Source organism: Fringilla coelebs, assembly GCF_963513975.1.
Source record: "Fringilla coelebs genome assembly, chromosome: 2".
In the NCBI taxonomy this organism is placed as follows: domain Eukaryota; kingdom Metazoa; phylum Chordata; class Aves; order Passeriformes; family Fringillidae; genus Fringilla; species Fringilla coelebs.
Genome location: NC_140029.1, coordinates 86940786 through 86957509, shown reverse-complemented (window position 1 = coordinate 86957509; position 16724 = coordinate 86940786). Strand labels below are relative to the sequence as shown.

General features: G+C 44.5%; 2 protein-coding genes across 2 annotated transcripts in view; both read right to left on the bottom strand.

Annotated features, from left to right (window-relative positions):
* Positions 1–4012, bottom strand: part of A2M (alpha-2-macroglobulin) — a gene marked incomplete at its 5' end in the record, with an annotated part of 29781 nt that extends 25769 nt beyond the window's left edge. The window contains 6 exon segments of the mRNA XM_084226028.1: positions 724–883; positions 1930–2113; positions 3776–3898; positions 3900–3914; positions 3916–3958; positions 3961–4012. Of these exon segments, the coding sequence (XP_084082154.1) occupies positions 724–883; positions 1930–2113; positions 3776–3898; positions 3900–3914; positions 3916–3958; positions 3961–4012 (577 nt within the window).
* A 3209-nt stretch (positions 4013–7221) lies between these two features.
* KLRG1 (killer cell lectin like receptor G1) lies at positions 7222–15984 on the bottom strand (the record flags this gene model as incomplete). Its single annotated transcript, XM_084201418.1, has 5 exons — positions 7222–7333; positions 8299–8402; positions 10267–10418; positions 11094–11186; positions 15867–15984. The coding sequence occupies 5 exons, from the start codon at positions 15982–15984 to the stop codon at positions 7222–7224; spliced, it is 579 nt and encodes a 192-aa protein (XP_084057544.1).
* Positions 15985–16724: the final 740 nt, after the last annotated feature.

Below are 16724 nucleotides of genomic sequence, written 5' to 3'. Positions count from 1 at the left end.
TGGGTACATGAATAAGAGGATGTTAAGAGCAAATCCATAACAGTGAGAATATCTTACTGATCACAGGTATCAGAATCTCAGTGATTGGGACCAAAGTTAAATTTAAGTTGTCTTTGTCTACTTTGCAATGAGGTATTTTTATGCCAGAATTCACATGGGTCTTCTAATTTTGTCATAAGTAGACTGACTTCCTAGGAAGGGTGAATGCAAGCAAATTACTTCAGCACTTGGCTGCAAGTTTGTGTTGGCTCTGGATGGAGAGAGAATTCAGTACCTCTTTTAGGGCATTTGTTTTTATCCACGCCAAATTTAGGAGATCACTGGCCCAGAAGAAATAAATAGCTTACATAATTCTTTCTGTCTTCATTGAGCAAAATCAGCTGCTGCTTTGGAAGCTATTTCATGACTAAGTCTGAGCTTTGGCACAGTTGTCTATAGGATAAATATCCAGTCTTTCTCTGGTTTTAATGTAGACTTCCTAACTGCACGGACCACAACAACAGAGTCCACAGTGAGAGAGGGAGAGTGTACAGGTGCCCCAGATATGTGCATGCATCTAAAGATTCCCAAATTATTCCCTTTATGGAGCAATAAAATGTCTCAGCCACGAAGTTGCAGTTCTGACCCCCTCTGAAAGCAACTGATACCTGGCCAGCATGATCCAACAGTTTTAGCACAAACATTTGTTTCAAATGCAAATCTCCACCACCCCTCTCCTGGTACCTGTCTGTCCGGGCTTGTAGATGGGTTTGTCTGTCTGGATGAAGACCAAGCTCTCGGAGTTCTGGACCACCAGTAATTTGCGGCTGCTGAACTGCAGCGTGGCCCCCTTCACTGTCACAGTGAGAAACACGAAGGGTGATGGGAATCTTGGCTTTGGAAGCTGGAAAGTAAGAAGGAAACTGTGTAACTGACCACCTTGAAAGGCTTCCTGAACTGAACTAGCCTTCCTGAAATAAGAGGTCTAATATAATCCTGATGGATCCAACACAGAGGTGAGAGGAACGATAATCAGGACCAAGAGACTGATTTTTATTTGTTCCCATATTCCTACCCACTCCTCCTGCTATGCAGCGATTGTGCAAGTATTGAGCAACAAAGGAACTCCCAGCTCTAGCACCCAAGTTTCAAAAATTTTTACTTCCCTGACCAAACCTTTCCATCCTTTTCCTTTTGGCATTCACAAGCAGAATATAATAGTCTGTCTTCTCTTTCAGGTTGTGTCCCTAGTCCTCGCAGAACATTTCCTTTTCCAAACCAGACATGTCAAGACATCTACACCTCTCTTTCACAAGTAGCCAAGTCAGTCTTCAGGCTACATCTGACAAACCAAGATAAAAATGCCAACCTTTTCAGTGTCCCAAAGAGCAATTCCTCATTCTTCAGGACAAAGACATAATCTAGGCTCTGAGCCAAATGACCAGGTTTTCCTAGTTGCCTACAACTCATTATAGTCCCTGGGGCTTTCAATTACATTAAATTATAAATTTCCTGCTTTGCTGGGTTTTTTTCAGATACAGGCAATCACAGCTCTATGTTCTTACATTAATTCAGTATAGACCAGGTGGAAAGTATCTGAGGTCCAAAAGCTCTACCACAATTTGAAGGCACTGAAGTGACAAATTGAGGATGTTGAAGGATGATGTGGAAAGCCATTTCACCAAACAGCAATCAGGAGTGTCAATATACTAAACCCACTTTCTTCTCCTGTCCTAGAAAGGGGGTGGCTCTCTAGGATTCAGCATCTCACAGTCATTCAGCATATTAAGGAGATCTCAGCAGTAAGAGAGTGTTGAGGATGGACATGAACACACCTTTAATCAAGAGACAAGTGAATATCTACATAGTGTTACTCTGATCATTACTTCTCAGTGCCTTTACATTTTATGCCTGGCACAAAGGATCATCCCACGAGGATGAGATACTCACAGAGAAAGGGATGCAGGTGAACACATCTTTCTCTGACACCACGTCATCAATCAAGCTCCTGTTCCCCCACTGATCCTCGAGTGTGGCACTCAGCGTCACAGACTCATTCAGGTGGGTCAGCTGAACGCAGACTTTCTCTTGAGAATCCGTGTGGACCAGATAGGGCACCAGCACCATGTACTGCCTAGGAACAAGAGAAAATGATAGGTCAGAGGATCAGGAGCAGGTAACAGGAGCTGCGTTTAAAGAACAAACAAACCAATCTGATGACTACAGCTTTCGCTGTGCAGGGAGAAGGGTGCATTTCCTACACGTGTAGTAAGATTTTCAGCATGTCTGTAGCAGCAGGGGAAAGCAGAGAGGTCTCAAATGTGAAATACCAGAAGAAATCCTACACACGAACATCTGGAAAGGATATGTTTTTCTAGGTTCTGGCATAACAGCAGCACTTCTTCCTGGGATCCTGAATAAAGGCAGGGGCAAACTCAATTGTCACTTTTACTAGACACTGTTAGAAGCATTCAGGAGCCACACAAATGCCAGTGCCCAGTGAAAAAACTCCATTGACTACACACTGTGAAGCGTCTGTAGCATTACTCTCATTCCTCGCAGAGATTCAAAACCGCCACAGCGTGGTGCCAGATCTTAAGCAAAAACACAAACAAGTTTCAGGTTTTCAGGGAAGCAAGGCCCTCTGTCTCAGCTCAACAGGGGATCCCTGCTCAGCCCTGGGAAGCCTCCTTCCTTCCCAGGTGGCAACTTGCCGGTGGTGTCCCGGTGCCCAGCCCTGCATCTGGGAATCAAGCCCGATCCATCCAACGCTAACTGTGCCCCCATTTTGGTGGACAAGGACTGGCCTGCAGTGGGCATACTCAGAGCAGAGAGCAGATGGGAGAAGAGCCCTCAATACCTCAGCAGTAAGGCAAAGCATTCCCTTCAGCAGTAGCAGAAGCTCTGGCACCTTTTTCTCCAACAGTTGGTCTGCAGGGATCAAGCTCTGGCCCCTCAGATCCCACTGTCTGTTTCCCCTACATTTGATGAAAGCACTACAGCACAACCTTGCTCAGAAATTCCCCTGCACCCTTGTGATGGGCTCTGTGATGGGTGAGGTGCTCTGTGCTTTGCAGGGGAGGAAGAGACATTGCAATAAAGCCAAAGGAGAAAGTCTTTGGGATGTCAGGACCCTTCATATGCTGCTCCTACCACACACGTACACACGTGCACACAACACAAATGCCCTTCACATACCAACGGGGCAAAAGGGGGTGAAGAAGAGAGACAGGACAATATACCCTCACAAACCTGGACAGTCATAGTTTTAGTGTCACATTACCCTGGGTGAGAAGGGAATTTTCATTCCTTTGGCTGAGCTGAAAAATTAATTAAAAATAAAGCAATTTCCAAGCATGACAGATGAGCTATTTGTTCCTTTTCTTCTCATTATCATTTTTAAAAAGCCACTCCCAGCTTCTGAGCATTTCAACCTGGGAGTAGGACACTCAACCCAAAATTAGACCTTTCATTGTCCTTTCAAAACAGTTTGTCTCTTAAGATGACCTCATTGCACAAACATTTATGAAAAGTTGTCTTTCAAAAGAACTAATTTTGTGCATAAAACTTTGTTTAAATCCTGTCAATCCCCTGACGTTTAACTGACATCTCAGTTTCACAACTTGTTTTGCATCTCTCTCGCACTAGAGTTCCTGCTTGTAGAAGGCACTTTACCCAGCCAGGTATCTCTATTCCTGGATAAAAGAAGTTAGATAGAAAACAAGGGACAAAGAAACAGACACAGGAATACAGCCAAGGTCGCCTGCCTGCCCAGAGACCCCCCAGCATAGCTTACGGCTCTGTGATGGGTGAGGTGTCTCCTGGAAGGAAGAAGAGGAGGAGGAAGATGCTTGATTTGATAAGCAGCCCGTTCATCCCCATGGTACACAGCAGGACGTGGTGAGTCAAGCAGACACTGTGTGGTCCAGTGCTGCTTTTACTCCCCCTCTGCTCTCCCAGTCAGCCCCTTTATACCCTCCTCTGCAAACAGCCCGGGGGCTGGAGGAGATAAGGGCTGGGGGCCAGGGCCCATCCGGAAACAGGGAGAGGCAGCAAGGAGGAGCTGGAACTAGCAGCTCCAAGTCCGGGCAGAAGGCCAGTGCTGGGGGGGAGAGGGAGGGGAGGGTTCCCGGCAGGCCAGAGCTGTGTCCCTGCTGGGGCAGGACAGAGGCAGTGGAAGAGGAAAGGCTGTAGCTAAGGAAAGAAGGGCTAACAGCAGAGCATGAGGGGAAGGTCTTCATTTCTGGCAGGGCTCTCTGCATGGAGCTGGACATGGCACCGGTCATGGAGGATGCTGGAAGAACAGGATCTGTTTGAGTTCCTTCAAACTGGGAGCAGGAGATTGAGCTAGGACTTGGGAAACAAGCCGGGGTGTGTCTAATTCCCATTAACAGGTTGTGAAAACAGGGAATGGAAATTGAAAAAACCTTCCCTCTCCACACACAGCTGTTCCCTTTTGTTCCCTGTTCCTGGTCCCATCAAAGCTAATGCCAGGAAAAGAGGCCACAAAATGCCTGGAAAATCAAGTCAACTAAAATGATCTGGCCTTCACCCTGACAGAAACAGGGACAGTGACATGATGGGAAGCTGCCAAAAGCTGAACCCATTAACAGCATGTAACACATTAACCAAGTGCCCAGAGCAGCAGCTGCCCTCACACAGCAGCACATATGTGGCCTGGGTCTCACTTTCCTTCTACTGGTTCTGGTTCCAGGTCAAGTTATTGATACATCTAGATAAAATTATCATTGTTTGACAGAGTCATCCTGATTAATTTAAGTGCAAATTCACGTAATGCACTGGATTGGGCAATATTGTACTGTAGAGGGAAGTGGGGTCTTTAGGCCACTGTCTTTACTTGGTCTGCAGCAGGAGGATCAATAGCTCTGGTAATTATTACCCTTGCAAGGGACAGTAGAATATCTGTCTTACTAATAGTTCTAATGCAAACTCCAAAGAATGGAGATCTATGTTAGAGGATGCAAAGCATAATTTTCAGATGAAAAAGTATGCAGGATAAAATTATTTTCTCTCTGTCCTACTCTTCTCCTAATATAATCATCAAAACTTTGGTTAGCTGAGTAACTCTGGAGTTAAGAAATCCAAGTGCAGTGCAATAACTAACCTTCATTATCGACCTCATTCTGCCCTGCAGTGACCTGCATAGGAAAAAAGAGGATAGTAGTGCATGAAAAATTTCCTTGGGGACTGCACAAAAGACAGCCCAGATTTGTGCTCTTCCTTCTGCATCTGATACCTAAAGATGGCTTTGCTTGCCCAAGAGAAATGTAACCCAGGAAAGTCTCCCTCATCCACAGAGAGATTTATACATATGGGCTGGTCAAAGCCTTTTTGAAGATGACAATTTACAGTGGTAAATGTCAGGAGCTGGACTGATGGAACACCAACCCAACAGGATGAGATGCAGAACTGCACATGGCAGAGGGATCTCTATAGAGATCTACCCTTTTTGTCAAATAGCCAAACAGCTCACACAGCTCCCAAGCCTGCTCCTGATCATTAGGACCTTGGTCAAAAATGTGCTCTGTAGCTTAAAACTGAAGAGAAATGTTTTCAATCCATTCAGGCAAGGAAACTAGGCAAGCTCAGAGACAGGCTCATCTCACCTGCATAAGATAATATGAGAAGCTGTCTCTTCAGTGGTATTCTCTGGTAAGGTAACTGGTAGGTTCCCTTCTACAGATGCTACCACCATTTTGACAAAGCAAGCAAAGTGTTCAGCATTATTTCATAGTGTCTGGCAACTTTCTAGGAGTCAGGAACAACTATCTTTTGGTAGTTGAATGGACTCTGACATAGAGAAAATGATTCGCCCAAAGTAACCTGGACAACCAAGACGAAAATTCTAAAGTTTTGACCTCTTACTACACTGTAGTTTCCCCAGTCTGGCTGTTGCAGTTATGGTTATGAAAAAGCAGACTCCCCCTCACTGTAACACGTTCTCACCTGAGACCCTCATCTCAGTGAACTCTATATGATGCTCAGCAGACATCCATTTAGCTAAGTGTACTAAGATCCGTCATTTTGTCTTTATTCACCTTGCTGCCTTCATGTATAGCACCCTGTTAAGCAGGTGGAAGATAATGCCACTGGTAGCTGGCAAGAATTTCCTGCAATTATAACAAAAATATGAAGCAAATATATGTAGTCTGAATTGAAATGTTGTAGTTGGTCACTGTGCTTCTATGATTGCAGGAATAAGATCTCTCCTCAGCTTTCTCATCTTTAGAATAAACCATCCTCTGTGTCTCAGCCTCTCTGTAGAGGGGAGATGCTCCAGACCTTTCTTCATATTTGTGGCCCTGTGTTGGACTCTCCAGTCAGTATTTCCATGACTCTCTAGTACTGAGCAGCCTAGAACTGAAGATAGTGTTCCCAAATATTTACTGTGGTTTTATGGCATTCAAACTCTGAGCCTGTCTCTGCTCTCTTTGAACTGAAAGATCATTGCATTAAGGGTTTGTCCACTGCTTCCTCTACCTGCAGTATGAAAATGCACAGGTGGGGAAGAAAACGGGTACTTGGTGGATTAAATAATTACACAGAATTAGCTGTATTCCTCTGACTCCAGAAATCCAGTTTCTTGTCTAGCTTGGTTAAACCTGCCTAATTCCTTCCAACAGAGGGAAGAAGTGGCACAGGTACACGCTTTTGTTTCAGTGCAGTCTGAGATTTATTTTCACCGCTGGATTTACAGAAACTGCAGTTTCATTTCACCCTCTTCTCTCCCACTAATACCACTGGCATGGAAAAGGAGAATCTGCCACTAGGAGAAATATGTTTACATGTTTCTGTCAATGAACAGCAGGCCTCCTTTCTTGGTCCTTCTGTATCAGACAATGGAGTTGCAGGGAATGGAGACGAAATCCGATACTTAGAAGTGAGGGAAAATGACTAGGTCCCCCTCAGAGGTCTGAAAACACCTGTTGTGACAAAGCTTTTATTTGCCTTTATAGGTTAAATAAGGGAAAGAGTAGGCCAGGGAATATGTTCCAGGTCTCATCTGGTCACAAAGAGCAGTAATCCAACACTAGTGGACTGAGAAAAAATCTATTGCTGAGAGTAACTCACCATTATGGACAACAACCTGTCCTTGTAAAACACTTTTGTGAGGGTATGGAAAAGGCAAGTCTTTGCTCTTGTACGAAGCTTCAGTTTGCAGGACAATGATCAACTCATACCACTGATGAGGTCGTTGTGAGATGAAAAAGCACATGGGATTTATCTGAGTGTTTTCTCACAGATCCACTGAGCTGGAACTTCACAGCTGGAGGCAAGAAACAGATCTTTCATCAGTACAGCACAATTTTGCACAGGGCTGTTAGAGCGGACCCTGCAAGAGACATGGAACAGTAGTGAGAATGAAAGAAAATACTGAGATTGTATCCTGGAGACAAGAAATTAAAAACATCTGATTTTGAAGGGTGTAGCCCAGAGGAAGAGAAACAACCTGACCTCCAAAAGGCAGCTGTTAGAAAATAAAATGTACACCAAAGAACCTATCTACCTGCCATAGCTAAGTAATTTTGCCATCATAGAACCCAAATCAGACCCAAATGCAGACACAATTCCCTGCAGTGGCAGTGATATCCACCAAAATGTGAGTGGCAGTGGTGAAAGTCTCATGGAATGATCACTGCCTTCAAGGAGTTTGTAGGATCAGAAAGCTGGATTTGTTCAGGGAACTAAGCCAAGTGCTCAGAGTACTGACCTGTTGACAGTGAGATCTTGGGCAAGTTTTGCTTGCTGGAGAGGCTTTAGAAACTAACTCATTGCCTTAACTGACATAAAAAGGAAAGGGCCAGGCAAAGTCACCAGGTAAAAAAATGTTTTCCCTCATGGAAAACACTGACTTTTGTCCAAATAAAGACTGAGATAAAATTAAGGTTCTGCTTTAGGTTGGCACCAGTAGAGCGGGAAAGGGCTGGATTCTTGCATCCAGTGACACCAGCTTCCTACAGAATGGGTGCAAGGTGGCTAAACCCAGTAAAGCCATATGCCTTTCTCACCAAGCATCTGTGTGCTGGTGCAGGTAAATAAAGTCCTTGGTCTGAGCAGCTGGAGGGAAGCAGAGAACAAGATACTAATACCTGACCTGCTTTTCACAGGTACATGCCTTTACAAGGTGCAGGGCAGTGAAAAGTAAACACTATTGAGCTTAGTGCAGTACAGGTGACAGCAAGAAGAAAATCTGCCCAGGAAGAAAGCTCCTGACATCTGGAGGAGGAACTCTGGGTGTTCTGGAACACCAGGCAATCTGAATAAGCACTATTGTTTTTAAAACAGAATGAAACTCACCTGGCATCACTTAATACAGAGCCATCCTCCCAAATCCATCCAAAGTTTGTACTGTTCCTCAGTCCAATCCAGAAATGTTCTACTTGAATAAGCTTGAACAGATCCTAGAAATGATGATGAATTACAAAGTGACTAATGAAAGCCAGCTTGAAAATGGAGATAAGGATGAGTAAAGAGAACAGAGTGCAAGATACATCCCCTCACCTCACTGTTCCTCAAGTGACTGACAATAGTGCTTCCCCACACCTTCTAACAACAGGGCCAGGAGTTGGACTCGATGATCCTGATGGGTCCCTTCCTACTCTGCCTATTCTGTGATCATATGATTCTATGAACTGCACCCCAGTCTCCTGGAGTTTCCTGCACAGAGCTTTATGTAGGAAGGTATGCTATTAACATTAATATTAACACCCTACTATACAGTTAACTAACAAGCTAATATGAAGTATTAACAATTAAAGATAAAATCAGGGCAGGGCAGGGTAGGGCAGGAAGTGCAGGCATGGACAGATATGTATAACAAGCCCAGTGTGAAAGCTCTTTAAATTTCATAGACATTTTCCTCCTGTGTTTTCAATGTTCATTTCCTTTTAGCCAACTTTTAATCTCTGATTATTGTTAAAAGGTGAAGCCTGCAACAGAAATTCAACCCTAAAGTAAATTCCCTATCCCCAACCCTCCTCCCCATAAAAAAGACAAAGCCAGGAAAGGTAAGTTTGTCTTGTCCACCTTTGCAACCAAAGAACAGCAACCTTTCAGGGGGATGGCTGGGCTCCATCCTTCTCTCCTGCTGCCATAAACAAAGCTTCAGAGAAGGCATCTTCAGAGAGATGCATTAACAAAGCTGGCTTGGTAAAGTTGTGGGAATAGGAGCAGCTTGAGGAATCATTGGAGTGTTGCTGGTGGTTTGGAGAGACTGCACTTCCCTAGCACTTGGAGGTTGAGCAGTCACAACCTTTGCAGTCCAAGGCATGGATAGCTAGAAAAGTCTTGTTTAGATGGGTGAGTCTAAACCCTAACTATAACCCTAACCCTGTCCCTGAGCAGGGATAATGGGTAACCTTCTAGTAGCTGAGATGGTGGCAAGAAAGCAGCAGGAGCAGGAAGGCTTTCTTCATGCCAAAGAAATGGGTAATCTGGGGAAGACGCCTGTATCTCAAGGAGATGGGATTTGTCTAAGGAAATGTGAGAGCCTGGTACCCACTCCCAATCAAGCAGAGACCTGCCTTTGTAATCCTCCAGACGACATCACACAATGCAACTTCTGTCCACGGACTGGAAGCTGTCCACGTTCATTGGACCTGAGCTAATAAGCCCTGGCTTGAGCAAAACCGGATCAAGGTTTCTGCTCTACTTAAGCAGATGTGCCTCAGCGCCCCAGTAATCAGCACCACCCCTTTCTCTGGTGACCATACAAGCCTCTGACCCCAGAGAGCACCTGCAGTGGAACACATGGTTCCTCATTTCACCAGCACAGCTGAGGTACTTTGGCAAATAGAGGAAGTAAGCACTGAAAAAAGACTGAAAAAGAAATATATGAGCATGAACCCAGGGAATGGCATGGGTCACTGAGCAGGAGGAGCTGGAGCCCTCACAGGGAGGAGAAGTATCGCTTTTGCAAAGGAAGCACTCCTTGAGAGGGGGGACATATCAGTTTGTAGGCAACGAATACAATGCCTGCTCAGTGCCACTGTAATCATTCATATCAGTCTTTTTGGGAATAGGAGAGGAGGTGGAGAAGGCTGTCTCCTACATCCTTCACAGGGTGATTCTAAGTACCTGAGAGTGACTCTCATCTCTCCGTTCTCCCCTTTGCTTTTCTGCTTCCTGCAAACTTTGTGATGTGTAACACCACAGTCATAAATCCTTCCTCTCCTTTAAAACCAAAATATTGCTGAAGTGACAGCACTGCTTGTATGCCAGTCTGCAAGGAAATGGGAGATCCTCAAAGCCAAAGAAAACTATTACCATCTCCAAGGAATCACTGATCACCAGGAGGTGAGCTCCCTGTGCCCTGCAGGATTCCTGGCTGGAATTCCAGTCCTTCTTCTCCGTGGAGAAGGAGTAGCAGCTGTCTCTGTAGGCCACCCACTTTTGAGGGCAGTGTGGGTGGCTGTCACCTGAAAAGAAATCAAAATACTCATACTCTTCTCTACCATTAACCAACAGAAACACTTGCCAGCAAGAACCTAGTGAGAAAAAACTCATTTGGATAGTTGAAATGCAGAAAACTCAAATCAGGACAAGATTCTGAAAATAATAGTGTAATTTTAAAATCTTACAATAGTCACACGTTTTCTGATGCTGCTGGCAAGCATGCACACACTGACCCCACCCCCAGGTTTCCACTGAACCACTCAGATACCCAATAATAGCCAACTGGCTATCTGAAAACAGATCACACTCTGTGGGTATGGTGTGATCACGTCCCACCTTGGGTGGATGGATTTTAAGCAACTAACAGGAAGCTCCTCCACATAGTCTAGCACCATCTGCATGTGTGCAAATATACAGACCTATTTGTTCTACACTTTGCCACTACATTTTAGGCAAGCCTACAAAGACTTTTCAATATGTTTAACTGTTCTTTGCCACAGGATCTGAAATGGGTTTCCTGGAGTCTGCAGGAGGAATATATTCTTCAAAATAGTTTGGATAGGCAGTGGGTACACAAGGCTGGTAGAAACCTAGAAGAGCTTCTGGTTTTTACTCCATACGATGGAGTTTCTGTGGTTACATGTGCCACTGCTCCTTTGCTGTTGGCTGCTCATGCTCAGCAGGCTTTGTGCACTTACTCATCTTCCAAATCAAAGCAATTGCCAGGGAGATGCTCAGCGTGCCAAAGCCTATGGCCAAGCCCTTCAGAACTGCTGACCACAGACGGGGAGCTGTAAAAGAGAAAAGAAACCATAGTGAACAGAAGCCACATGAAAACTGACTGTGGTTTTCCATAGTTTGCTTGTGTCCTGGGCATTTCCACAAGGAACTGCACTATTTAGAGCATTGTGTCTGTATACAAGCTGCACATCACTAGCCAGTTAAACTGGGGCCTCCCCATCAGCCCAGAGCCCCACTGCCACCAGTTCCTGTCTGAACTTCCCAGGAGGTACCTTTCTCTACATCAGCCACAGCTCTGCTCAGGGCCTGGCCACAGAGCCTGCTGGTCCAGCCTCTGTGGTGGCTGAGCCCAGCAGAGGAAGCACCTAGCACAAGTGAGCTGGAGCCACCCACGCACCATGTGACACCTCGTGCTGACAGGAGCCTCCCAACAAATCCACTCCTGCCTCAGCATTGAAGCTTGGGGTGGAAACCAGAGAGCTGCATTGCTACAGCCACCATGTCCCAGCTTATATGTAAAAAGGAATCCAAAGATTTTCCCCCCAGCTCTCCCAGCAATAACAACAGGTTTAATCTCAGCGTCCTGCTCACAGGCTTAGACTCATGGTCATGGTACATCTCCCCAGGATACTCCCAAAGCAGTCGTACATTTTCATCATCCATAGTGGGGTGGCAGGATGGGAGAGCCAGCCTTGAAGACCTTGGGATATCTCCCCCTTCACACTTTCACCACCACTGTTTGCTGTTCACTGGCTGCCAGTGGCAGAGGGTGAGTCCCTGGGGCAACTTCCACCGTAGCCCAGCGCAGCTTACTTTCAAAGGGCTGGTCAGGACTGGCCTGTAGAGGTCTGCTTATATACAGCACAACATGTTAACCTCCAGGCTACATGCTGCTTTTCCACTGCCATCTCCTGGAGCTATATTTGACCTGAGAGACATTCAGTTTGCATAAAACATTTGAAATTTCAGCACTAAAATCTTTTCTCTCCCAGACAGAAGAGAGGATGACACTTATTGGCACGGATGAGCTCCAGGGGAGTTTGGTTTGCTTGTTTTATTAATCTCAGTAAGACAGCTGCACAGACAACAGCACCTTCTAAAAAAGCTGCAGTAAATGTGCAGCTAACTTATGTACCACATCCTGATCTTGTGATGTTCCAGAGCCTTCTACCCAAATCTAGCAACAAAATCTCCATGAATCTAATGAAATTTGAGGTTCTTCTCTCTTGGTCATGTCACGAGATGCAAAGAAACACATTTGATCTCCAGGGGGAGGTTGAAAACAAATGCAGATCACATATGAAGAATATTGTGAGAAAGACAAGGAAAGCCAGTGCTCAAACAGAAGGTGAAGGGACTCCACTTAAAAACAAGAACACATCCTTAAAACATTAGAAGCTTTGTCCAAATACAGAAAGTAGACCAGGTCAGTAAATTAATTAAAATTAATTAATTTTGATCTTGAGCAGTTTGCAGGACTCACTTATGTTAAGGCCAGTTTCTCACCTATACGACGCACTTAGGCCTGTAGTTTTACCTAGAAGTTTCTAAGGTATCAAGGGAGATCATGAGGGAGCATTGTTGTAAGCATCATTCTTCTGGTATAAAGATCTTTTCTAAGATAAAGGCTTTCTCACATTTCCTGAAGCTTGTAGGATCTTCTAGCTGTCCCAAACATAGTTTAAAAATAGTAACATTTCTTATTTCTTAAAATCATTATTACATAACAAAACCCCCTCTCCTTTTAGAGACAAAATACAGAAAGACTTTTCAGTTACAACCTACTCAGCTTCACACAAAGGGACAGGGGGAAAACTGAAGGACTTGGACTGGGTCTGGAACTTAAACTTGACTCTGCCCTCTATTCCTCTTGTTTCTATCCCTGGCAGTTTGGGTTTTGTCATCAGATTAGGCCTCAAGAGAATTAAGTCAGCCCAAGGTTAAGGGGTAGGGTGGAGATTTTTCTCTGCAGATTACAACTGAAAACTTGGCAAAAGGGGATAAACATCTGATGAAACATAACTCCTGGTTCTGAGATCACATCTGTACTTTTGTTTTTCTTCCTCTCTTGCCTCTCCAAAGAAGCTGTCTCCTGCATCCTTCGGATCACTCTTAGATGTTAGGGAAAACTGCCAAGACAAGGCAACCAGGATGGCAGTCTTCGAAACAGTTAATCCTTAAATGTCAGCACCTGGCACGGAGCTGGTGCCTCCTGGCAATCAACAGAGCAGTTCACTCTCTATTGTTCCAAACGAACTGCAGAAAAAAGGGAATGATTCATCATCAAAACAAAATCCCAGGGCACCTCCACAAGCCCAGCAGTGGGAGAGTCACTAAAGTTCGTAAAAATGAAAAAAATATGGCATTAGATAATTTTGGAAGGAAAAAAAAGCAAAGTGAAGTGGGAAAACAGGAAGTGTTTGAGGTGAATTTAAGCTGCACTCGAACTGCAGAGATCAATCCAGAGAAGTGCAACAAAGTATTTCACAAATCAGGATTTTTACCAGCAGCAAAAGGAGGCCCTGCAGTTCACACTTTTTAAAACAAGTTCAATGGTTTCTGTTTGATTCTCAGCCCCCGAACTACATGTGAAGCTCATGTAGGACTGGATGGGAGAAATACCTAAGATGAGTTTGAAACAGGAAGAAAATCTGAATGGAGCATCCAGAAGTATTTCCATGTAGTTGTCTGATGAACTGTGGAAGAGTCTGTCCAAGGAGGTAAGTGGACTGGTGGACATTTAATGTAAATATCCAATGTTATCACTTTCTCTTTACAAAACACCCCAACAAGTCTCTCGGTGCTCTGAGAAATGACTCTGATACTCTCCATTCATGTGCAAGCAACATGACCCAATATTTTAGGTTTGTGAGTTCAGATTCAGTTCAAAAACTGAAAGCTGTTAGCATTTTACAATTCAACTCATCAGGACAATCTGAAGAATATCATGGCACTGTCCCAGAGAGCTACCCTCAGCTCCTGCCTACCTCAGGACAGGAGCAGCATGACTACCTAGAGCCAAGGAGGAGAATTTGAGATACAAGGATTCTGTTCCTGGCTGTGGCACAGACCTGGTTATTGCTGTTACAACAAACACACTACACAGGCTAACACTGTCTTAAGTGACTGCTGTACTGACATTCTGGTAGTGCAGCATATCTAAGGCTCTCTGGAAGCCAAACAGAAGAAACAACCAGGGAAACTCTTCATTTTTGTGGAGTCCATCAGCACCAAAACTTGTTGTTTGACCAGAGGACTGATCTACACACCCATGATACTGTGCCTACAAAGTCAGCAAGGGAAAAATACCTGCGAGCACATCTCTCAGAAGTGATGGAGGCAGGAACAGAGTTGAACATAAAGACTTTCAACAGAAAGGTACTTAAAGTGAGCTCCTTAGGGATCTCTTTCATGCTGAAGAAAGCTGAGAAATAATCAAATAATATGCTCAAGAAGTGTGTTCAAGTATCAGCTTCCTTATTTTTGGTTGTCTGACCATAGCTCAAAAAGATGAGGTTCCATAATAGAATGTGAAGAGATGTTAAAAATGCAAACATCTAAAGAGGGCATTGGTTAGTCCCCTTTCAACAGCGTGGGGGTGAACAGGAATGGCAGGGAATGGAAGGATGTTACTGTGTTTTCTAAAGCAACAGAAAACATAATTTCTGGTGAAAACATATGCAAAAGCAAGACTGCCCTTCAAAAAGATGAAGTGTGAGTACTAGATAGGAACTGGGGAGCTTCTGTGCTGGCTTTGTTTCCATAGTGAAACAAGGGACCAGGCAGCAGTAAACACCTTAGATATACAAAATTATTCTGATCAGGTATAGAAATCTTGCATCCCACAGTGAGAATCCCCTTTGCTGTAACACCTCTGAAAATTTAAAGTCAACCATTAGTGTTGCAGCCAACACAACAGTACTCATCTAAAGCTCGCTGATGTTTCACAGACTCATAGAATTATATGAGTTGGAAAGGACCCTAAAGCTCATCTAGTTCCAACCCCTCCACCATTTGAAGGAAATACTTACAAAGAAGGATCACCAATGCAGAGTTTGACTCTTTGAAGATGGTATTTCTGCACTAAGCTGCCAGAGGAATTGTTTGGTGTGACATCTGCAGGTCTAATCAGGGGTAATGGAGAGGAAATAAGGAAAGTAAAAATTTAAGGAAAGCACAATGAAAATCTTCCTGATAGTAAAGTGTTCTGAAGAACTGTTTCACAGCAAAAGCTGAAAATTTGCTCACTGGGAGGTATGTAACACTAGAACACAGAAAACAGGAAAAAAAATCACAAAAGAATCCTGCATAGCCCCACAGGAGAGAGGCTGGATGATCTCATCTGTTTTCTCTGTCTCTGATCTCTGATTAGCGTGTGCCTCTAATTTATCTGTGTTCGCATCTTGCCTGCCCTTCAAAGAACTATTGCTCACAACCTCTTGCTGCTGACAAGCAGACTACTTTAAAACCAGTTTTGGAGAAAAGGATGCCTGGGTTGAATGCCCAGGAGTAGACGCTGAAGGAGGTTGGTGAGAGGGAGGGGAAAAATACTGGGTCTCTAACTTGTCAGCTTTAATCACAGCAAAATGTCCACAGTAATTTTAGAACCAAAGCAACAGCTCTCTAAGCTGGCACTCAGAATCAGTCGCCAGTTGAGAGCATTTCTGTTAAATCCTGCTTTCACTCAAAATAAAATTTTTGGTTGACCTACCTGATCCATCTTTCCTCACCTCTTTTCTCCTGTGGAACTTTGGCCCTTGGACGGGGAGTCTGAGAGAATTTGACAGAAGTATACGTTACTTCCTCGCTCTCATCAGCTGCAGAAATTTCTGATCTTCTTGCCTCCATGCCAAAGCAAGGAGTGTGCACAAAAGGATGTTTCGATCAGGCTGTTGAGCAACAGGGCTGTGAAACAGGAAGCCTGAGGCTATATTCAGAAGACAAGAAATATAAAGCTGCTACCTCTATCTCCAGCTGCTAAGATAACCAAATTTACAACGGAATGGAGAGCAGTGGAAATGCAGCAGCTTTCATTTTCTAACCTGATAGAGGATGTCTCAAGAACAGCTGCTAATGGAAAAGGTGATTAATCACAAAGTTCAGGGGTACTCTGTTGCCAATGCAAGAGAGTGTGGTTACCTGAATGCAGGAATTGGGAGGATTCGTGCTGCTCTGAGGAGCTCCCTTCAGGACAAAAGCAGCGAGATGGTGACAGCACAAGGTAAAAAAGGTGAATAGTGAGAGCACAAGGTGAAAAGTGGGATAAGCAATGGCTACCACAAATTGACCGCCCAACTGCTGTCAGACAGGAAGTAGAGGTGGACAGCACAGGTTTGAAAAGGAAGCCTTGTGAGCTTTGGACAATTCCATTTCAAACTGGGAGCTCTGTCTATACCCAATACCGGAGTGACTGTGCTTGAGACACAAGGCAGGCACTGAGAGCTGGCATTCCTCAAGTCCCTCCAAGTCAACATCTCAACAGCATCTGTACAAGGGAGACAGGGACATACTGAGGAGGATCTACCAAAGGGGCACAAAGAGGATAAAGGGACCAGACTCCTTCTGTCCTGGGAGGAAAGACTGAGAGC